Genomic DNA, 25220 nt, shown 5'->3' on the forward strand with positions numbered 1-25220 from the left:
ACTCTGTTATTTTCACCCCGGATGGCCGCTGGTCCGATATTAAATATCACTTTGTTAGAAAGCCACCCGAGTTTGAAGACAGCATATACTATACCCGAGTCAGATACGAGAGGCACGAGGATGGCCACCCGGGCCTTTATGATCAGGGCGCCCTGGAGGCAGCTTTTGCCTCATTTGGGATCAGCCGAGATCATTACCAGCTGAAGGATTTTTATGCTGAAGCTGAACCGGGTGATATGGACAAGGCAATTCGGGCTGCTTTTCAGTTGACTCCTGATATCGCTTGGAGGTGGCCCGAGCCGTATGAGAGGATCTTTCATCATCCTGCGGATGGTTATGTCCCGGTCTGGCTGGAGCATTTAAGGTCCGGGTGGAGTCCACGCTGCCATATTTTTCTCAAGCACCTGTGTAAGTATGTCTATAGGATATCCCCCATACAGATAACTCCAAATGGAATAAAGTCTATGACTTGGTTCATAGCTTGCTGCAACAAGGTCGGGCTCATGCCTACCTTCAAGTTGTTCCACCAGATATTTTATCTTTCTAGGTCAAGCCAGAAACCTTTTTACGAGCTGAGATTCCAGGCAGCAGAGTGTGGATTTGGTCCGGGTAGGTCCAAACCGGTTATGCACCAGACTTCTTTGAAATATTGGAATGGGGAGATATTGATGTTGAAGGGGTACGATTTGGAGTATCTTCCTTATTTCACAGCTGGGGAGGTTAAGACGAAGTTCAACCCAGAGATCTTAGAGGGGGAGGCTGTAGACCAAATTAGAAAATTTTGTGGTAGTCTCGGGTTCCAGCCAACCCGGGATACGTTTATGAACCATAAACTCCTGTTCCAACTTGGCTGTAAGTTTTTCTTTAATCTGTTCTGTCAGTGATCCGGGTTCTCGTCCATACTCGGGAATCCGGATTACGTTCCCCTTTCTTTTTGCTTGTTTTAGGGAACTCTTTGTTATTTGATCCGGGTCTCTCTGATTTCCCTTATGATCCGGATCCTCGTATATTTTGCTTTTTTACTTTTCGCTTGTTTGCATAAATCGTCTTCCCATGATCCGGGCATGCTGCAGTATTTTACTCCCGGATTTGGGAGTACTTGCATTTTTATCAATCCTGTGCTTATAGTTTTCCTTTTCCATTTTTCAGGTTTGCCGCATTACAACCCTGCATCCCGGGCCATAATGTATTCTTCAGCTTATGCAGCAGCTTTTAACTTATTAGGACTGGCATATAAGACAACAAAAGGGGCTTCTGGGACTGGATCCGGGTCTGCTGACGCAGAGGGTGGAGCCGAGTCTTCGGCACCCCAGAATGTTCAAGATCCGGGCAATGCGCCCTTGGGCAAGGACCCGGACGTCCAGGACATATCTGACGAGGAGCCTCCTTCCAAGAAGAGGAAGTCCGTCCCGGGAAAGCCTCCTCGCGGAAAGGCTGTTGTTGCTGACCGGGTCATATGTGATTCGGAAGGGAAGGGACCGGATGGGGCCCCTATCCGGATAGGGACAAAGAGCCTTATCGATCTGGCTGGGTTCATGTCCAGTATCCCCTCCGAGGAAGATTAGGAGGAGGTTGAGGGCTACAACATGGCTGCTGCCTTGAAGAGGGTCACAGGCCAATGGGGGCAGGTAACTTCTGAATTTTTAAGCCCGTAGTTCCGGATTATGCCCCCCAATCCACTTTTCCCTTGTAATAATATTCTTCTTCTTTTTTTTTGTTTCTCAACTTGGGAGTGCGATATCCATCTGCTCCGATGTTGCCTTCACTGAGCTCAAGGAGGCTAAAAATCGGACTAAGGCTGAGAAGATGCTTTCTGATTCCCTGAGGGGTGAGCTGGAGGAGGCCCGGGAGGGGTTCCGGGTGGTGGAGGCCGGGTTGAATGAGAAGTTGAAGAACTCCGAAACCCGGGCTGAGGGGCTGGCCCAGGAAGTTGAGAGGCTCAAGGCCGAGCTTGCTGCTAAAGAGAATCTGAATAAGGAGGCCATCATTGCTGAGTTTAAGGCTAGCGATGTTTATGACTTCGAGGTTGCTCAGGCCGGGGTTCCCGAGGTGCGCAGGTCCTGGATTGTTGCCGAGCGCCATATAAAGACTGACCCCTTAGCTTCCTGGGAAAGCTTTATTCAAGAGTTCCTTGCTGCAAAGGCTGCGGTTGAGCAGGGTCAAGGAGAACCAGAACCCTATGATGGTCCGAGCCCCAGCTTCCTCTAGATCCGGACCAGCTTTGCAAAGCTTCTCGGGCCCCGCCCATGTAATTTCATTTCTAGGATTTCTTGATTTCGTACTTTGATTTGAACTATATGTAATATTTGGATTTGTTCCGGATCGATGGCGATCCGGATCCTGCTTTGAACCTTTCTTCCATCGTAGAAAATATTTGCTTTTCTTTCATCTGTTGTTTTTATTTTTATGAGCAATCTGGATCCTGGCTATATTGCGCAAATGATCCTGATTCAGGTTGTGGCAATGCCCCCCGATCCGGATGGGCTTGATATCCGGATTATTCCGGGTATAAATTTGTATCCGGATTTGCTGTTGAAATTGTTTTCGATCCGGGTATGATACCCACCTGGGTTGAATTATTATTTTTTGCTTTATGTACTTGGGGAAATACAAGTGCATAATGGTTGTTTGCAACCTGGATTTGAGTGCTAATCCGGGCTGTTTTTTGCTTTTAAATTTGCTTTCAATCCGGGTATATGAACCACCCGGGTTGATGTTTGTTTTTTTTTTGCTTTATGTACTTAAGAAATATGTGTATAATGGTTGCTTGCAACCCGGATCTGAATGCTTATCCGGGTTGTTGTTTGCTCTTTTGCTTTACATGATTGTTGTTTTCAACCCGGATTCGGATTGTTATCCGGGTTGGTGTTTGCTTTTTTGCTTTATGTACTTGGAGGGTTACCTAAGTACATAATGGTTGTTTGCAACCTGGATTTGAGTGCTAATCCGGGTTATTTTTTGCTCTTAACTTTGATTTCAATCCGGGTATGATTAATCCGGATTGGTGATTGCTCCATTTACTTAGAAATTTTCTAAGCAAATAGTGGTTGCCTTTGTTTTGTGCTTCCAACCCGGGTATAAAAACGTACCCGGGTTGTTTTTTGCTTCCATGACTAGTAATTTAAAAGTAATAACTTTCTAAGAAAGGAAAATTCTTTTCATTGATTTGCAAATTTTTTCATACAAAATGCATTGTCATACATTGGTTGCTTGACATAGGCTACAAGTTCTGGTTGCTTTTGTTTGCTTTTTTTTTTACTGGTAAAACTTTCTGAGCCTGAGTCCATGCCATGTATTTGGTACTTCAGACTCATCCATGTTCATGAGCTTGTATGTTCCTGGCCTTAGAACTTCCTTGACTTTGTATGGGCCTTCCCACTTTGGCATTAGCTTTCCAGTGTTGGTGGGGTCTGAAGCTTCCGTGTCTCGAAGGACCAGGTCTCCAACTTGAAAGTTTTTGACCCGGGACTTCTTGCTGAAGTGCTCTCTTGTTTTCTGTTTATACTTTTTCATTTTTGCCACTGCCTGGTCTCGAACTTCATCAATTAGCTCAATATTCGTTCTGAGCCCCTCCTCGTTTGGTATTTCATCAAAGTTGATTGCTCGATGGGAGGGGGATCCTACTTCGATTGGTAGCATGGCTTCAGTTCCATAAGCCAGCTTGAAGGGGGTTTCTCCTGTGCTTGTTCTGGGGCTTGTTCTGTATGCCCAGAGTACATTAGGCAATTCTTCTGGCCATTTTGTTTTGCTTTCCCTGAGTCTCTTCTCTATCCCCCTGAGAAGTATTCGATTAGTTACCTCAACTTGGCCATTTCCTTGAGGGTAGGCTACAGATGACTTCTTGTGTCGGATGCCCCTTTCTTGAAGGTAGGATTCAAATTCTGAACCGATGAACTGCGGGCCATTATCTGAGACAAGTACTCTCGGGATTCCAAACCTCATCAATATGTTGTCCATGAACTTGATACAGTCTTGTTGGTTTATTGTTCTCATTGCCTTTGCCTCTACCCATTTTGTCATATAGTCAATTGAGACTAGTAAGTACCTGAGGTCTCCTCTGGCTCTGGGAAAGGGTCCCATGATGTCAATCCCCCATACGGCAAATGGGATTGGTGATAAGACTGAGGAGGGTAGTACTGGGCTCATCCGTGTCACATTGCTGAAGAGTTGGCATTCCTTGCATTTTTTCACAAACTCTATTGAATCCTGGTGGATAGTAGGCCAGTAGTACCCCTGCCTTATGATTTTGTGAGCTAGTGCTTTTGCAGACATGTGGTCCCCGTAGATTCCTTCGTGAACTTCCATGAGGGAGTATTGTGCCTCTCCTGGGCCTATGCACTTGAGGATTGGGGAGGAAAAGGTCCGGCGATAGAGTATTCCCTCTTCCATGAAGAATTTCGAAGATTTTGCCTTTAACCTTTGAGCCTTGCCTTTATCCTCCGGGAGCTCTCCCTTCTCCAAGTAGTTAATGAATGGAGTCATCCAATTCGGACTGTTTTCTATCTCCATGACTTCCTCAGATTCTGTGCTTGGTTTCTGCAATTCTTCGAAGTAGACGGAGCAATCCAGGTCTGACGAATTTTGAACAAGTTTAGACAATGCATCAGCTTCTGAATTCTCCTCTCTGCTGATTTGGATGACTTGGATTTTTGGTATGGAGGTTAGGTAGCTTTGGACCAGAGCCTGGTACTTGGCTAGAACTGGATCCTTGGCTATGTACTCGCCATTTATTTGCTTTACGACGATCTGGGAGTCGCTGTAGATTTTGAGATTCTGAATCCTGAGTGTTCTTGCTAGCTTCAATCCTGCAATCAAGGCCTTGTACTCTGCCTGGTTGTTTGTTGCTGAGAATGCGAATGAGATTGCTGTTTGGATTGTGAACCCTTCTGGGCTCTTTAGGATGAGCCCTGCTCCCGATCTCTCATTTGTTGAAGAACCATCGACTTTGAGAGCCCAGGCTTCTGTTTCTTGATCTGTGTTTCTCTCAGGGTCAATGCTCATGGGAACGGGCTCTTCTTCTGGGAAATTGTATTCTATGATGAAATCAGCTAGAGCCTATGCTTTGATTGCTGTTCTAGGAATGAAACTTAGATTGAACTGACTTAGCTCAACTGACCAATTTACCAACCTCCCTGAGACATCTGGCTTGTGTATTATCTTCCTTAATGGTTGATTTGTTACAACTCGTATCTCCCTTCCCTGGAAGTAGTGTCTGAGTTTCCTTGATGCTGTGACTAAGGCATAAGCAAACTTTTCTAGCCTCGGGTACCGGGTCTCTGCATCTTTTAGCACTTGGCTCACATAATAAACTGGTTGCTGTTTGCCGTTCTCTTCCCTGATCAAGGCTGCTCCAACTGCCAGGGCCCCTGCTGACAGGTAAAGGGATAGGGGTTCCCCGGGTTGAGCTTTTGTTAACACAGGGGATTGAGAAAGGTACCTTTTGATTTCTTCAAATGCGCTTTGGCATTCCGGGCTCCAATTAACTTCTCTCTTGTTGGTTGCTCCTTTTAACAGGTCAAAGAAGGGTAGGCATCTTTCAGCTAGCTTGGAGATGAATCTTCTGAGTGCTGCTAGTGATCCTGCTAGCTTCTGCACATCTTTTTGTGTTCTGGGGGCCTTCATTTCTTGAATTGCCTTTATCTTTTCTGGGTTGGCTTCAATTCCTCGGTTGCTTATCATGAATCCAAGGAATTTTCCTGCCCCTACTCCAAATGTGCATTTTTCTGGATTGAGCCTGAGTGAGTATTTTCTCAAGTTGTCGAAGCATTCTCTCAGGTCTCCTATGTGCCCGGGGACACTTGTGGATTTTGCAATCATGTCGTCCACATAGGATTCCAGGTTCCTTCAAATCTGGTCCATGAAGATTTTATTCATTGCCCTTTGATATGTTGTTCCCGCATTAGTCAATCCAAACGGCAGCATTACATATGCATAGACCGCCCTGTGGGTGATGAATGCTGTCTTTAGAATGTCTCTGGGATTCATCTTGATCTGGTTGTAACCCGAATAGGCGTCCATGAAACTTAGCATCGCATGCCCAGAGGTTGCATCGATCAATTGACCAATATTTGGCAAGGGGTAGGGGTCTTTGGGGCATGCACTGTTCAAGTCTGTGTAATCGATACACATTCTCCACTTTCCGTTTGGTTTTTTAACCATCACTACATTTGCCAGCCATTCTGGGTACTTGACTTCGCATATTATTCCAGCTTTTAGTAGTTTCTCAATTTCTTCATCGATTGCTTTCTGCCTCTCCGGGGTGAAATTTCTTCTCTTTTGCTTGACTGGCTTCCTCTCTGGGTTGACGTCCAAGCTATGCATTGCTATGGATTCATCCAAGCCGGGCATTTCTTTTGGGGTCCAAGCGAATATATCAGAGTACCCCTTGAGTAGTGAAACCGGGTCTTTTTTGAAATTAGCCTCGAGCCCGGATCCTATCTTTATCTTTTTTGAAGGATCGCTTTTGCTGATCAGAATTGTTTCTGTTTCAACAGCGGCCTCTATCTTGGATTGATCCGTATCTGATAACATCTTTTGGATCCGAGCCTCTGTGTTCTTTTTCATATAAATCTGAGCCTGGGCTGTCATCTCTTTACTGTCTCTTTCTTCAATCATTTCTGGGTTGGTTGCTTGCACAGTAGGGTTGGTTTGGTCAATGCCTAGGCCCAATTCAATCCCCTTTGTGACTTGGTTGCTTTTTTGCTCTTCTGAGCCTTGTTTGGTCGCTTTTGGATCTGAGAGGGTCTCTATGACCTGGACTTCTTTTCTCCCATCATCCCTTGATTGTTGGCGATGTTTCTTAATACTTTGCTGTTTCCGGAGCACGACAGCCTTTCTCTTGTTGTCTTGATGGGTCTCAGCCATTACCAGAGCCTGGCTATAACATCTTTCAGCTACCTCATAGTCTCCCTTGATTTCTCCTACCCTGGTTGGGGTTGGGAACTTGATTTTCAAATGTGATATGGAGGTGATTGCTTGGATCCTGGTCAAGGCTGAGCGCCCAATTATGCCGTTGTAAGATGAGGGAGTATTGATCACGTAGAACTTAATCACATGGGTAACTTGGTTTGGGGCCGATCCAAACATTACTGGCAAGTACAAAGTTCCTTGGATCGGGACCAAGTTGTTCCCGAACCCATACAGAGGGTCCTCTTGGCATTCATTGGAGCGTACGCTCCCAAGCTTCATCCTGTCCACAATATGCTTGAAGAGTATGTTTACTGAGGATCCATTATCGATCAACATCCTTCTTACTTTGTTGTCAAAGATATCAAATGTTACAACCAAGGCTTCATTGTGATTCGGGTTGACTCCTTCATAATCCTTGCTGCTGAATGAGATCATCATCTCCGGGTAGGATTGGATTGAGAATACCTCATCCCCTGAGCCCGGGCTCCTAGGGGGAGAGTGTGAGCCTCCCAGGACCACATTTACCATATTTTTACCTTTTCTTGGCCTTTCTTCTCTCTGATTTTTCTCCCTTGAGATATATTGATTCAGGTTTCCTTTCTTGACTTGATCTTCAATGAAGTATTTTAGAGAGAGACAATTCTCAGTCTTGTGTCCATGGGTTTCATGGTAGTCGCACTGCCTGTTGTAAGGCCTGCTCTCTGGGGGAGTCTGCATTGGCTTTGGAGGATAGTAGAATGGCTTTCCCTTGATCTCCTTCAGTATCTCTTCCCGGGTCCTGTTTAGTTGTGTCCACTCTGGCTCTTGCCTAGGCTCCCTTTGCTGCCTAGGGGGACCGGGATCACTTTTGGATTCTGTTTTAGGACCCAATCTTTGGAATATTGGGGTGTTTTGTACAACGTTTGTTTGCTGGGTTTGGTTGCTTTGTTTGAACTTTTTCTCCTGATGGTAACCCCCTTTCGGTCGGTCATCAGAAGATTTGTTCCTGTTCCCTCCATTCCGAGTAATTCTCATTGCCTGGAGAACATCCGTTTATTTTATGAACCGGGCTGCCATAGAATAAGCAGCGGCCAGGCTTTGGGGTTCCTTGTTTATTAATTCCACAATATATCTCTCGTTGTGTTCTGGATCCAGGTTTCTTCGAAATATGCTTAGAGCCTCCCTTTCATCGAGATTCGAAACTTTGTTGATGGCTTCCTGGAACCTCCGCATGTAGGCTGAGTGTGCTTCGTTATCGTACTGGCGGATTGTCTCCAGGTGGCACATGTGCATTTCATGTGTTTTACTAGCTCTGAATCTTCTAAGGAAGCCTTCTCTGAATTCTTTCCAGGAGTGGATGCTTCTTGATGGGATTCTGCTGAACCATCTTTGAGCCCCCCCTTTGAGGGTCGAGGCGAAGAATCTGGATTTCGTCAAGTCATTGTAATAGTATATATGAGCTATCTGTTCGAAATAGTTGAGGTGCTCTTCCGGATCCCCCAGCCCATCGAAAGAATCGAAGTTGTAGTGTTTGAGATTTTTCTGTCGGGGGATGGCTTCTAGGGAGTGGCTGAAGGGCGTGAGGGTTTCCCCAACTTCCACCCCGGATTCTTTCTCCATTTTTCTCTGGAGCTCGTAGATCATTTCCTTGAGGTCTTTCTGACCCTCCTCTTCGTCATCGGAAATGAGTTCGGGGGTAGGGTCCCTCCGTGCTCTTTTTCCTTTTGTTTTAGCTAGGAGTCTCTCCTCCTCCATCTGCATTCTTTTCTGAATTTTTTGCTCCAGCTTTTCCTCCTCTTTTCATATCGTTTCTCTGATTTCTTCTAGCTTTTTCTTTCTGGTTGCTTCTGTCTCCTTCTTGCTAGGCTCCTTTTGATTCTTTTTTGCCTTAGCCCCAATTCGGTCGAAGACAGATCTCCTGGATTGCTGAGAGTCCCCGGACTCTTTTCGCTCATCATCTTGCTCAAATTCCATCTGAGTCCGGGCTTGTTCATCCCTGTAGAGCCTGATTGCTTCAGCAAGTTCATGGCTTGTTAAGTTGGCCATATGCTCATCTGCAACTGGAACATTTGTGTACTTGTACTGATTTAGCTCTATGACATTTCTAGCATCCCTGATTGGAGTATGCTGTGTCAGTGGTTGCTCCTGGAAGGTTTCCCTGTCTCCCCCAGGTTCTTGAACTTGAGAGGGGTCTTGATCCTGAATGTGGGTACTGGCGGAGGGCCTACCAGCTGTACTTTTTCCTGCTCTTGCCATTACCACAATTGTACAAACAACTAACCAAGATTTGAGGCTACAAATGTGGATCCGAGGTTGCTTTTTTGAATATTACAAAAATTGTCCAGAATAACAGCAAGCAAACTTTCTGGGTTTTGCTAAAAATAATACCAAACAAGAACAGCAGGCTCTTGAACACAAAAGAAAATACGCAAACTAAAACAGTTCTGGGTTTTAAACCAGCAAGACTATTAAACCCCAGGCTTCGAGATTACCAAGACTATCAAACCCTAAACAACTAAAACTTAACAAACAAGAGCGGGCTCACACAAACATGGCCTAAAGCAAGAAGCTCATACAAACGTGTTCAAAATGAAAACTCATATTCAAGAAAGGGTTTGGTTGTCTATGTTCTTACAGGTTTGAAAGTGGACTCTCTCAAGAGTGTGCTGATGAAGATGAATCCAGGGGCACCGAGACCCAAGGATGGAGCCCCCTCCTTCTAGCGTCAAATGATAACTCCGGTGAGCGGGCGGCTCTGTCCGACGACGTTCCTGGATCTTCTGCGCGTGAGAGAGGTGTAGCTGCAGGTTGGGCGCCTGCAAAACAACACCGGAAGGGGGGTTTGGCTCCCACGGCGCCTCCGGTGTAAGAATAAGAACAGGCTTTGGAGAAGATGAAGGTATATATATATTTATGTAATTTAGAGGCTGCTCTGTATGTGTTTATATGTGATGGCTGCTGTATGTTTTGAGTGTATGTGAGTGTGTGAGTGCAAGAGAAATTATTTTCCAACCCCTAAACCCTTCAGTCTTGGGGGTATATATAGCCCCAAGGTAGGGTTTAGGGGTAGTTACCTCTAAATCTGGGCCGTTGGATCTTGGGAGCGGAGGACGCCTGGCTTGGGCAGATTGCTTACACGTGTCCAGGGGAGGACCACCTCCAGAGTGTCCTAACGGCCTCTGACACGCGCCGTGCTTGTCTGGTGTGTTGGTTGTTGATAGCTGTCATAGTCACGTGCCCACGTACCCCTCCTTGGCGGGTTGTGGAATGTGATGCGTCTGCTGAGACCTCTCTAACTGTGGTTTTGGCCCCGATCCGGATCCAGGTAGGCAGGCGGATCCGGATCTGGGAGGTAGGATAGACCCGGGCCTGGGCTCCTATGCTTGATTGGCCTGGGAGAGGGGGGTCTTAGCAGATCGGTTGAGCATGTCTCCCTTTAGTCCAGGTCGACGCCTATTCGGGTATCTTGTACCCTATCAGGCAGTGTTCCAGAAATTGCTAGCATGTTAGGGCGGTGAGGGCACTTTCCAGAGATTAATCGGAACATTAATCGGAAGAATATAAATATTATTTTTAACTTTTATAATTATATAATCATTAATATGTCAAATATTTGTTTAAAAAAAAGAAATTAGAATGGTATTAAATAATATCTACACATTTGACATACGTTATGTACCAAATATTGAGTTTACAATACTAAATATATTTTAGTTCACACTTTTAAAGTAATTACAACATGTCATTTTTATATTTTAAGTGAGAAAATAAATATATTAGATTACTTGTTACTTCCTACCAATAGTTCATATTAGAAATTGACATGATATTGGGTGAAATGATGAAATTAATGAATTAAAATTATAAAACGTAAAAAAAATGTTTTTTTAATTATTTTCCGCCTAAACGGCCTAGGACCGATTTTTGACCGCCTAACCCACCTAATCCCGATTTTGATCCGATTTTTAAAAAAAAATGCCTAAACCACCGCCTAAGTCCGAGTCGGGGCGTTTTATCACCGCCTAGCACCGACCGCCTAAACCGATTTTTAGAACACTGATGATAGTAGGTAGTCAAAAGTTTCCCATTCCCTGTGACCGTATAATCAATAAATTTGATTTGAATTTTGTAATAATTAATATGGAAGATATTTCATTTTTTAATTATTATAAAATAAAATAACATTCTTGTATTATATTTGAATTATGTTGTTAACATTAAATAATTTAATTATAAATTAAGTATTTTAGTAAAAAAAGTATCATTGAATAATAAAATTATAATTTGAATATATTAATATTCATTTCATACAACTACTTACTTTCTCTCCGTCTAACGTGAGAGTCTTGGTTTTTCTCTCCGGCTGGATTTTCAGAATCGTGGGAGTTTATCTTTTTCAGTTTTCAAATGACGAGATACCAGAATATTGATAATTAGATGGCGGGATTGAGTATAGAGGATGAAGATAATGAAGAGTTTATTTTGTAGGGCGATGTTGAAGAAGAAGGTAATAGATATGAGCTCTGTTTAGTGGGACGTTTCCTCACTGAGAGAAATATCAATACGAGGGCCATGAAGACAAAAATTGCGAATGTATGGAAACCAACGATAAGGATAAATATAAAAAAGATTGAGACTGGTATTTTTTTATTTCACTTCTATCATAAGGAGAACATGTTATGGGTGTTAAATGGTGGACCTTGGAATTTTGATAATGTCATGCTGCAAGTGGTCATCATTTCAATGGGGATCGATCCTATAAAAATACAACTATGGTTTCTTAAAATTTGGATTCAAATTCATGACCTACCTAATGGGTTCATGACGGAGGCTGTTGGAAAGCAACTAGGGGATTTTTTTGGTGAATTTCTGCAATATGATGCAAATAATAATACAAGTATTTGGCGTGAGTGTATGAGGATTAAGATTAATCTTGATGCTCGGAAACCTCTGAAAAAGAGGAAAAAGATAACATGTAGAAATGGATCAGATTTTATTGTCACATGTAAGTATGAACGCTTGGGCGATTTCTGTTTCTCCTGTGGGCTTGTTTCTCATACTGATAGGTTCTACAGACGATTCATAGATAGGAGGGGGGAGAAAGGAATGAAAGATTGGTGATCATGGCTTAGGGCAGCTCCTCGGCGTACGACGGGACAGGAGAGAAGTAAGTGGTTGAGGGAGGAGAACGACAAGGAGTGGGAGGCAAGAATTGGTCGCGAAAATAACGGAGCAAGATTTTCGGGAGATTATTCAGGGGCTAACAGGCGGGAGTTATCTGATAGGAGAGACTGTAAGGATAGGGTATCCGTTTCAAATTTCAAAAATAATATGGAAAGTAATAAGGGCGCGCTAATAATGGGTGATGAGTCTTTTAGCAAATCAGATTTATTGTATAGGCCTGAAAGTGAGGAGGATATTGGGCTTAACGTGGAGGATAGGAAAAGAAGGAGAGGTGAGCCTTCATCAAAAGAAACGATGGATACGAGGGAAGGTCTATTGCTTCTAGAGACGTCATGTAATAAAAACTCACTCAAGGGAGCTGTATTTTCTCAACTGGATTATACAGAAACCACCCAAAATGAATTGGCTACGCTTGCAAAGCAAGCTAGCCACTCATCATGAAACTCTTAAGGTGGAACTTTCGGGGTCTGGGAAACCCCCGGGCAGTTCGAATACTGGGAGACTTAATAAAGTCTCACAATCCCGTGTTGATGTTCTTATCTGAGACGCTTGTCAAAGGAGATATTATTGCTGATTTGTGTAGGAAGTTTGGTTTTTTGGATTTTTTTGTTGTAGATAGCTGGTAGAAGTGGTGGCTTGGCAGTCTTGTGGAAAAGTACTGTAAGTTGTAAAGTTATTGGTTCTTCTCGAAATTATGTTGATATTCACATACTTAAAGGAAGCACCACAGTTTGGAGACTTTCCTGTTACTATGGTTTCCTGAAAGAGGACGTAGACAGGAGGCCTGGGATATGTTAAGGCAACTAACTCAAGTAGATTCTATTCCCTGGTGTGTTTTTGGTGATTTTAATGACTTGCTTCTGGCTACGGATAAAAGTGGCAAGCATCCCCATCCGCAGAATCTTCTTGATGGTATTCGAGCAACCATTGATGACTGTAATCTCACTGAACTGGAGCTGAGAGAGGCAAATTTACTTGGGAAAAAAGTAAATGTTCTGATAATTGGGCCAGGGCGAAAATAGATCGAGCTTTTGCAAATAATGACTGGTGGCAAATGTTCCCTCTTTGTAATCTTTCTGTTACGCATACTATTTACTCGGATCATGATTAACATTATATTGGATTTGTTTGATACTTCTTGCTCCCGTAAATAATTTAGATTCAGATTCGAACATGTGTGGTTAAAAGATTCATCCTTTCATGAAGAGGTTACGAGGTACTGGTGTAGCATTTCAATGACCCAGGTGTTGCCCAAATAGATTTCTGTATCCACTTACATGGCCAAATGGGGCAGGAATTTCTTTCATAAGTTTCGTGAGACGGTTAAAAAACAAAAAGAAGTATTGAATGCCTTAATAAACAGAACTGACGAAGATGAGATCCGTGAATACTTCATGGAAAAAAATCGTCTTGATGAGTTGATGAAGCAAGAAGAGGCTTATTAGCAACAAAGAGCAAAAGTGTTCTGGCTCGCTGAGGGTGATACTAATTCTAAGTTTTTTCATGCTCAAGCATCTGCAAAAAAGAAAGCAAATTGTATTGCTTATTTAAAGAATGACCAGGATGATATTGTTGATAATCACGAGGAAATGTGTACGTTAGCGGTTGAGCATTTCAAATATGTTTTTTCTAGTGGAGATAATGTCATGTCTCAGTATAACACTTCTGAATGGAGGGTGATTACAGATGAACAAAATCGCATGTTGACTAAGGAATTGGAATTTGATGAATTCACTAGGGCAATCAAGCAAATGCATCTGGATAAATCGTCTGGGCCAGATGGCTTTAGCCCAGCATTTTTTCAGCATTTCCGGGGTTTTCTTGGTAAGGAGATATGAACTGCAAGAGTTGGCTCCGAGATGTATATTTCCCTCCTGAGCTTAACAATACGACACTGGTGCTAGTTCCTAAAAAATAAAATGTAGAAAGAATGACAGAGGTTCGACCTATTGCTCTTTGCAATGTCCTCTATAAAATCCGGGCAAAAGTTCTAGCAAATAGGTTGAAATCTATTCTTTCTGTTACAATCTCGGAAAACCAGTTTGCGTTTGTCCCTGGGAGAAGTATAACTGATAATGTGTTAATAGCCTTTGAGATCATTCACTATATAAAAATGAAGAATAAAGGTGAAGAAGGAGAAGTTGCTCTAAAGCTTGACATAAGCAAAGCTTATGCTTATGTTAACTGGAATTATCTGAAGCTTAGGATGAAGGTGATGGGGTTGATTATAAGTGGATTAAATGGATGTTCTTATGTGTAACTATAGTGGAATATATGGTATGTATAAATGGTACTATGGCTGGTCCTGTTTTTCCTATGAGGGGCTTGAGACAAGGTGACCCTCTTTCGCCTTATTTATTCCTACTCTGTGTCGAAGGTTTATCTCATGCTCTTAAAGAGGCTACCATGAACAATGAAATTCACGGTTGTAAAATTAGTAGGAATGGGCCAGTTATCACTTATCTTCTTTTTGCTGATGATAGTTTCTTATTCTTTAAGGCAAGTCTAAGTGAAGCTCAAGTAGTAAAAGATTTATTGAACCTATATGAAAAGCTTTCAAGGCAAGCTGTGAAATTTCAGAAGTCTAAGTTGGTAAGTCTAAAAAATGGGTTTTCAATTTTCTAAAAGAAAGACTCTGGAAGCGTATCCATGGTTGGAACAATAAACTTCTCTCGAAGGCAGGTAAAAGAATTCTGGTCAAGAATGTAGCTCAAGCTCTCCCATCTTACAACATGTCATATTTTTTTACTGCCAAAGACGCTCTGCCAAGAAATGGAAAGTATCATGAATGAATACTGGTGGTCTTCAAACAAAAGTTCTAAAAAGGGGATCAATTGGTTGTCATGAGAAAAAATGAGTCTAGCCAAGTGTAATGGTGGTTTGGGCTTTAGATCTCTTTATGGATTCAATCTTGCTCTCATAGGAAAACATGTGTGGAATTTACTGCGCAACCATTCTTCTTTGGTTGCCAGAATTTTAAAAGCAAAATATTTCTATGGTTGCAACATCTTACAAGCTAAGAAAGGTTCAGGAGGGAGCTTTATATGGTCAGGGATATGGGAAGCTAAGGAGCAATTATGTAGAGGGTATAGATGGGTTCTGGGTGATGGCAAGGACATTCGAATTTTTCAGGACCCCTGGTTGAGAGGAAAAGCTGATTATAAGGTGGAGGATCATCATAGGAACAATGTTAGGGAGGATGAAGTTGTTGATTACTTCCGTCCAAACATCAAAGAATGGGATGTGACAAAAATAGAACAAAATTTTCACTCTAATGATGTTCAAAGTATTCTCTAGACTTGGATTCCGCATAATGAAGTAAGTGACAGATTAGTATAGTCGTAGACTCCAAATGGTAAATACTTAGTGAAGTCGGGATATAGGTATTGGCAAGATCACCAGGAAAATATGACTCAAGTTAGTACAGGAGAACCATGGAATAGAATATGGAAGCTGGATATTCCTCACAAACTGAGAATGTTTATATGGAGGTTCTGCAAAAATAATATCCCTGTCAGTACTCTTCTCTAGAGTGAAGGAGTTCAAATTACACTCAATTGTCCAATATGCTCAAGAGATATAGAGAACGTGCTACATCTCTTTTTTGAATGTGATTATGCTCGTAGTTGCTGGCAAAGAACAAATTTAGTTTTTGACTTGAGGGGAGTTGAATATGCAGCAGATTGGCTCCTGGAAAAGCTAGATTCGGAGTCGGATGACAGGTTAATCAATATTACTAAAGTGTTATCAGGGATATGGTTTGCTAGAAATAAAAAGGTCTGGGAGGACAAGTTGATAGAGTCGAGTATGTTTGTGGAGATGAGTTCGAGACAGATCAATAATTGGCAGGTAGCCTCCTGATCGAGGGTGGCTTAAGCTAAACGTCGACGCATCAGTCAAGGAAGGAGACTCAAACTTTACAATTGGAATGGTCATAAGAAACGAGGCTGGTAACTTTGTTAAGGGGAAAATATTAAGGATTGCAGGTTGTGTTAATGTGTTTGAAGCTGAAGCTTATGGTGTCTGGGTAGCTATGAAGTGGATCGAAGAATTGTAGTTAAAGAATATGACCGTCGAGAGTGATTCAAGTCTGGTGGTTCAAGCTTTGCAACAAGGCTCTGAGTATTTGGTCGAAGTTGGGAATATCCTGGAAGCTTGCTATAAATTTATGCGGGAGCGGAATGAATTAGTAGTTAGTCATGTAAAGAAGCACACAAATAGGGTAGCTTATAATCTAGCTAGAATTCCCTGTTTGGTAAGTTGCTACAACTTGTTTATATCTCCTCCGCATTGTGTGTTGGAGATCATTATTGTCGGATGTTTCTTCCCTTTAATAAATTTCTTTGAGTTTCAAAAAAAAATTAATATTCATTTCATATTTGTTACTATCAGATTATTTCGAGAAGCGTGTCACCGAGCAGGTTTTTGATTCATAAACAGGATGATTTTTGATTCATTAACTCATGGCACCGTGCGTTTAAGAATCAAAAATCATCCCAGATACACGTTTCTCGAAAAAATATAACAGTAGTAACAATTAAACGAGTAATATTTAATAAAAAATATAATTTTATTATTTAATGAAGTATACTTTTATTAAATTTATAAATTACTTTCGAAAATTATAAATTTGAACATAAGAGTAAGGTTGTCAAACGGATAATTTGGATACGGATATGCCTATATTTATATCCACATTCGCAATCGCCGAATCGAATACGGATATTATTCGGGTTTTTTCAGATACTAATGCGGATATTACAGACGAATATCAGATTTTTTGAATTTATTTGATGGTCCTACTCTGTTGACGATGATTTTAGAATATTTTTTACAATTAAACTCAAATGATATATTTATATATGTATAAAGTATGTGTACAATCATGTAAATTTTGTAGAAATGTATTATTTAATGCATATAAACACACATTATAAACTAATATAATATATTATAAATTATAAATAATTATACATTTATATAATCTAATTATCATATATGTATTTGATTTCGGGTTTGAATATCTCGGATTCGGATAAGGTTAATATCCAATTTATTTCGAATACGGATAATATCTGTTTTTTTTCGAATACAAATATCGAATTTTGCGATTTTTTTTGACAACCCTACATAAGAGGCCCACCTTAGAAGTTACTTATTTATTATATTTGAATATATATGTGTGTGTGCGTGTGTTTCAAATTTAAATGTTCAAAATTCTCAATTTTCAAAGGAAAATGGTAGAATTTATACTGAAAGTACTTCATTCGTGATTCTGAAGTGTTAAAATATTTTGATACATAATTGTATATTATTCCTCTATAACTGGACTTTATGTCGTAAAGAAAGTATTCTAAAATTTATATTATATTTGTTAATTTTATTTTTTTAGCGTACTTATTTTACCATAATAGAAGGTAAAAACAGCATTTAAAAAAAACTAAAATATGATTTCAAAAAATTGACTCGAAAGGACATGAACAAGAAATCGACTATGTTCTCGCATATCAAATTGCATATCAAAAAATGTATCATGTTATGAAGGCGATGGAATGAAATGTTTGAATTGATTTTATTTTGTATGATGCTGAAACAGATGATTAACTACGTTACGCCATCCGTTTCAAAATAACTTTCCATTTTAAAAAAGATAATTATTTCAAAATAACTCATCACACTTTTAATTTCACTATTTAAATTAAAAAATAAATTTATATTTTCAAGATAAATTTTACGCTGCATACAAATATTGTATTACTAATTTATATTTTCAAAACTATTATATATTTACCATATTCAATGTAGTCAATGCCATAAATATTTACATTAATATAACTTTACTATATGTATTGCTAAATATATGTTCATTTCGACTTTTAAACGGTCAACATGACAAAATTTTGATCGAAGTTGACACATACCATATAATTGGAAAAGTTAACATAAAATATATAGTTAAAAATTACAATTATTCTATTTTAAAATGTAACTTTCAGATTTTAAAAATAACTAATTGTTAATCTCTTATACATATAATAGGAGAACATGCACATAATATTGATGAGAATGACATGCACACTTTAATACCGGTATGTCAATATGTCGTTTGTATTAGTGATCATACAATTAATAGGTACTTGCCGCGTTAGAGTTATTGAATAACATTTTTAACCATATTTAATCAAAAAGAAATTAAGTCGCTACTAAAATAATAATTCTAATCGATATTTTAAAAATAATATTTTACGAAAAGGATATATAAGTTAACACATAACATGTATTTAATTAACAATGTTATACTTGTTACTGCAAACGTTATATTAAAGTTTACGATATTACATATAAGAAATGGTTAATAAAATCTAATAATCATTTATACAGTTATAAGAAAAAATAAATCAAATTTATAATATTTAATGATCATGTATACGTTTATACGAAAAAAAATATATAAAACGTATTTGTTCAATATTGATACGATATTTTTGTTAAGTACTTTTCGATTAAAATCATCAATATAAACCAACAATTATTGGTATGTATATGATATAATATTATATATAATGATAAATTATTCAAATAAAAATATATTATATGTTACCTATACAACATCATATATTCTTAAGTATAGATTACGACGATTATATATACTTCCTTCATTTCTCTCAAGTCTTTACATTTCAGATAGAGTGTTCGATACCAATTTTAAGGGACGTATAAAATATAGTTCCGTTACTTATTTTTATAATTTTTGTTCTGAATAAAATTTGTAACATTCAATTGTTACTTAGAAAAAAAAATGTAAAAATAAGTTACAAAATAATACTTTATATGCACCTTAAAATGTGTGTCAGACACTATTATTGAAATAAAAAAAAATGAGGGAGGCGGAGGGAGTATAAAAAACTTTTAAGGAAAATTAGTTTTAGAGTGTAAACGCTCATCGAGTAAAAACTGCCTTCAATTGTATTTTTTGCACGCTTCAACTAAATTATTAGGGGCGTGGATTTTATTTCTAACAAAACATGTGCCAGTTAAAATTTTAAAAATTAACTATATTGTATTATGAAACATTGCTAAAAAAATGGTTTGTGTCTGGCACAAGTCATTATGCTAATTTTTATTTAATGAGTCAACATTTGGTTAATTTGACCCCTAGAAAATTAAAATAGACATGTAATTAGTGACAAATTTAGTACTAATTTTAGAATTAATTAATTTATTTAATTTTTATTAAAAATGGACAGTTATTTTGAAACGGAAGAAATAAAATTATTCAAAATAATTATAAAACGGAACATGAAAATTTAACTTCCCCCAACATTATACATATTTGAATATGTACAACAGTTGTCGACAAAAAAAAACAGTTGTTAAACTTCGCAAAATTTCAAAAGGAGCGACTGTACGTGTAAAATAATTAATTCAATTTTAACTAAATTCTATAGATATGGACTAGCATAATGCATGCACTTTATAAATTTGTATACGAATTATCAAAACGCAAGCTTAAAGTTGTTAATCACTTCCTTCGCTATACATTTTAAAGTCAGAACTCGCTTTTACACAAAGTTTATCCTAGAATGATAGGAAATAATTCAATGTTGAGTTTACGCGTAGATTGAAAAAACAAGTCAATGCACTCCAAGTCCAATCTATAATTTGTTCATAATAAACTGAGCAGTCTTTATTCAAAACTAAAATACTAAATTGGTGATGTTTACTACTCCAAAATGCAAATGTTTTATTCAAAAGTCAACTGCTGCCAAACAATCCAAATTCTTGCAGTACTTCTAGAATTTTATTATCGTCCGTGTGTTGCACTTAGTGTCGTGAATTTATTCGATTTTTCAAAAAAATGCCAGTAAATTTTTTGTTTATTTTTAAAAAATTATTTGACTCATTTTAAAATCCAAGTTATTGTTGTAAATTTTGAAAAAGAAAATTGATTAAAAAAAAAAACTATCACGTTAATATAAGAATATTCAAAATTATCCGATTCTTGGTCCTATTTATTATTCTGATAAACTCTTTAATCCAAATTCTTAGTTCTAGAAATTTATTATCGTTTGAGCGCAATGCTACGAGAAAATCCAAATTCGACATTTCAAAAACCTTGAATAAGTTTTTGTTTATTTTTAAAAAATATTTAATTAATCCGTACACACATTAATGGTAGTCAAATTTTACTATTTCGGGAGAAACTATCAATACAAGTCTATAGATCCATCGTATTCGACACTATTCTCGACATGATATTGTAGTAAAAATATTCGATATTTTCTCTTCTTTTGTTTTTACGATCGAAGTAGTGTCGTTGAGTGTTAGTAGTCAACCATGTGTTTTTTAGGCAGGAGTACGTAGTCGACTTTGAGAGTCTGAGTTGAGATAAATATCTAATACCGTGTTACATATAAGTCAATTATGAAATATTTGTAGACCTATTTCTTTGTATCGTATGGCTATCCCTTAACTCGTAAGTCGTAGCTACATAAGACACCCGACTTAAATAAATGTGTTTTTCGTGCTATCTTGAATTTGCGTAATGTAAAGATTTGCGGCTAAGCTGAATTAGTTCTGATAATAATGCCATTATTCAGGGAACAAATAGAACATCTACTTCCTTTGCGAGTAGACCTGGCCACTTGTGCTGTCCGTGCGTGCCGGGCCGGGCCGTACACGGGTTGGACACTAGAAATGCTAACACTGAACCGGCCTGTGAATGAACGAACCGGGCTCGGGTCGGGCTTGAATCCTAAAAACTGAAGTCGTAATCGGTATAGACGAATAACAGCACACGGTTCGTGCGGGCTCGTGCGGTTAACCCGCGGGCTTATTTGGTTAAATAATTTTATTATTTTAATTATTTTATAACCATTATGCTCGTCTTATTTGGTTAAATAATTTTATTATTTTAATTATTTTGGTTGAAAGAGTACGACACCTTATATAAATTTTATGAGTTTAAATTTATAAATTTAAATTTATAACCCTTATGCAGACTAAGCTTTCTTGAATGGAGTGTAGTTTGTAAATTAAATTAATTTTTTATTTATAATTATATGATATAAATATGGTAGTTAGAAAAAAAATCAAGAAAAAAACATGTACAATGAAAAAGAAAAGAATGTTTTATCTCATTCTTGTTCAATATTTTGAATTACTTGGAAACTCAATGTCACTTTGTGTTAATATGCCAAGTTTGGTTATATATTCATCTGATTGCTTTGTAGAGATTGAGTAGTGAGATTTGGGGGTTCGCGGGCTGTGCGGTTATTCGCGGCCGTGCGGGTTACTCGCACACTGCGGGTTCTTGTGCGGTCCGTGCGGGCTCGGTCCCGGTTTCTAGTTAACCAACTCGTAGCCGGCTCGTGACGTCAACCGACTTGTGCGGTTTTGAACCGGACCGAACCGGGCCGAATAAATCCAGGTTTTAGGCCGAGCCGGTCCCGGGCGGACGGTTCTAAACCGCACAAGTGGCCACCTCTATTTGCAAGTGGTCCTCGTAAAATTGCAGTCTTATACACGACCATGCAAGAATATTACAGTTTGCAAGGAGTAATTTAGTAAGAAAGCAAGACAGTTTGCATGTACTTTTCCGATATGCCGCCGGAACACTCGATCGATTTGGACACGAAATACACGAAGCATTTTAATGGTTAGTTTCATGTTAGTCATATTTCGAAGTACCGGATTTACATGTTACAATAACTAACTTTGCAACTGCGACAGGGTAGATTTTGATGTCGTTTCGTGCGGGAATGGGATCCGAGAAACATATTTCATAGGGCGAAATATAGACCAAAAATTTTCAATACGAAATTTTAATTCTTCTAAAAAAATCGAATTATATGATTAATAAATGACGAGTTTTGATTTGTAGGCGCATATTTATGCACACGGGATCGTATATTTTTATTAGGAAAGTTGTTATCAACAAAGTGACGCGTCAGGAAAATTTTGGAATTTCTTTTAAAAAAACTAGCATTTCTCTTTTATGTTTGCAAAAATAAAATGGAATTTTGTGTATTAAATCTCAAAACATATAAATTTTTGAATATAATTGTGGACCATGAAAATTTATACATTTACGAGGGGTCAAATATACTCTATAATTACTCCTTTTAGGAGCATATCCGCCGCATGTACCCCTCAAATGTTAATTGTAGTATTAATATTATGTATTCCCATGAACAAATTAAATAATTACATGACGAACAAGTAAACTAATGTTATTTATAATATTAATTATAAGTAATAAATATTAATGTTACTTAATAAATTTATTAATATTTTAAAAATATTATTTATAATATTAATATTACATAATTAATTAAAATTAATATTATAAATAATATTAATTTACATGATGGTCATTAATTTGCCTTCATCATATAAATTAATTAATATTTGATTTTCACGTAAATCAAACATTAATTTGGAATAGATTTAATTTTTAACTTGTTTGTGAATAGATTTATACGGGTCTCCGCAACATTATACAACGTGGGTTAACCAAAGAATAACACTGGTGTAATATGAAGTTGGTTTTAAAAAGGGCTGCAAGTGGCAAAACAGTTGTGTTGTAGTCAGAGATACGTGAATGAGTGATAAATGCGAAAAGTTGAAATTTATTCTCCTTCTCTGCTTTTTGAACTGTTTGATACCCCCTTCTTCTGTCACCCCAGAAAACGTAAAGGCCCTTCCTTCACGCGTTCTTGTCCCGCCCCACTGCCACATGTACATATAAGATGTAGCGCGGTTCAGTTGGAGACGGTTTTTGTCAAAATCGAAACAGAAACTGTATGATCTCGGTTTTTAAAATTAAAAATCGAAATCATTGATTCGGTTTCGGTTTCGATTTTGGTTTCGGTTTCGATTTCAAAAATTTTAATGCGGTTTTAATCGATCGGTTTCGAGTTTAAAACCGCATCACAAAATATACATGGCTTTTATCAAGAGATCTAGACAAGATTTTTCAATATTTTCAAATATATTTATGTCGATTTTATGAGCTAAACTATTTTATTTTTCTAGTAGACATCAGGAGAACTTTTCTCTTATTATTAATTTGTTGTATATTCAGTGATATTTTACAACTTGCAAGTCACTAAACAAAGTAAAAATTAGCTTTTGGTAGTGTAAAACAAAAGCATTAGAGTTCAGCTAGGGTGTTCACAGATTGGTTTGATCTGGATTCTTGTTTTTTTGGAACCGAATCAGTAAGAACGATTTTTTAAAATTCAAAACTAAACCAGACCAATTAAATGCTGAGACCAAACCAAATCAGACCATAAAAAAACGGATTGGTTCGGTTCCGAACCACGGTTTGAGCTTAATCATTTACTTTGTTTCGTTTATATTAAACTTACAACCGAACGGTTATTTAAGTCAATATAATATAAAATTTATTATATATTACATAATAGTGCGTGATATATATATTTACAAATATTTAGTTTACATATGACTTTCATATACTTTAATTTAATTTAAATAATATTAAGTATATGAAGTAGAGTATAACTACGACATATTAACAATTAACCAAATTTTTATTTAAAAAGTAATTTGATATTTTTAATATAATATAAACTCACACACACAAAACCATAATTTATAATCATAACTCATATCTATATACTAGAATTTTTATATATTATTATATAACGGTCCGGTTTGGTTTAAACGGTTTTAATTTATTGGAAACCATAACCAGACCATTTATGTGTAAATGGTCCGGTTAACCGGACCTTTAAAAACGGTTTTAGCGGTTTCGGTTTTTCTTTGTTCGGATTGATATGGTCTGGTCCGGATTCACGGTTTGACGGATTTTTTGAACACCCCTCAGTGCAGCTACAAACCTTCGGTTTTTATTACTCATATATTTAAAAATAAAATATATGTATTTATTAAATTTAAAAATTATATATATTTTATTTATTAATTTATTTTAATAGTCGGATCAATTTCAGTTCTTTTCGATTCGGTTTTAAGATATAAACGGAACCGCACAATCGGTTTGGGTTTCGGTTTTCAATTTTTCGGGCTCGATTTTGGTTCGGATTTATACGGTTCGGTTTTTAGCGGTTTTCGGTTTCGATTTTGTCGGATTTTTGCAATATACAGATAAATTTAGTATTAGTTTTGGGTTATCCTTAATTACACGACACGAATTTATCTTACAATAATCTTTTATATAGGGTTTTTTAATTAAAAATAGATAAAAAATATACCCAAATTTAAAATTCACAAGATTTTACTGCACTTAAGTATTTATGACTTATTTACTTAATATTCAATTAATAAAAACTTAATATATAAATATATATTATATTTATATTTATTTTAATTATTAATTTTTAAATTATACAAAACGAACACGAAATGAAAGTATATAAATACGAAACGAAATGAATTATTAACGATTCAGTTTTGGGTTAAATATAAATTCTCCGACCCGTTATCAATAAATTTCACTTAGATATATGAGACACATTTGTATTGTCTACGTCAAAACTACCCCTTTTTATTGCATATAATATACAGTAAAACCTCTATAAATTAATATAGTTGGGACCGGAAAATTCTATTAATTTAGAGAGGTATTAATTAATCGATAAATTAATAATTATTAATTTATAGAGAATTTTTGGTAGCAAACAAAATTAACTTTTGATTAAATTTTTATTCACATAAATTTAAATAAAATGAATTGTACAATTTATATTTTATACTTAATTCAATTAATTCAATGTATATGAATTTAGAAAGTCAATGTAATGTACAATATATTATATTCAAAGTCCATGTAGTGTATAAGTTAAATTTATTGTATTTTACATAGAAAATATTCAATGTATATTAGGAAAATTCAAAGTACATAAATTAATTTAATTCATTGTATTTTACATAGAAAGTATTCAATGTATGTGTAGTGTTGAAGATGATCTTGAAGACGATACAACACTATTGGAGCTCGTTACACGTAAAGAAGCACTCAAGACATCAAAAATGCTTAATAACTTTTTGATGCAACATGAAAGCACCACACCCGAGCTTTTGGATGCAATAAGGAAGATTAGGAATGAGCTTCATGTTGATTTAAATTATATGAAAAAGCAAACTACAATTGAATCATATTTTAC

The 25220-nt window shown here is 37.5% G+C and overlaps 1 protein-coding gene across 1 annotated transcript; it reads left to right on the forward strand.

The window, feature by feature from the left end:
- The first annotated feature begins 11562 nt into the window (after window positions 1-11562).
- LOC141703746 (uncharacterized) lies at window positions 11563-12009 on the forward strand. Its single transcript, XM_074507178.1, has one exon. The coding sequence runs from the start codon at window positions 11563-11565 to the stop codon at window positions 12007-12009; it is 447 nt and encodes a 148-aa protein (XP_074363279.1).
- Window positions 12010-25220: the final 13211 nt, after the last annotated feature.

This window comes from Apium graveolens, chromosome 2 (assembly GCF_009905375.1).
Source record: "Apium graveolens cultivar Ventura chromosome 2, ASM990537v1, whole genome shotgun sequence".
Classification (NCBI taxonomy): domain Eukaryota; kingdom Viridiplantae; phylum Streptophyta; class Magnoliopsida; order Apiales; family Apiaceae; genus Apium; species Apium graveolens.

Excerpts from the sequence above, each read along its gene's own strand:
- LOC141703746 (XM_074507178.1), top strand. The coding sequence starts at position 11,563 with ATGTTATGGGTGTTAAATGGTGGACCTTGGAATTTTGATAATGTCATG.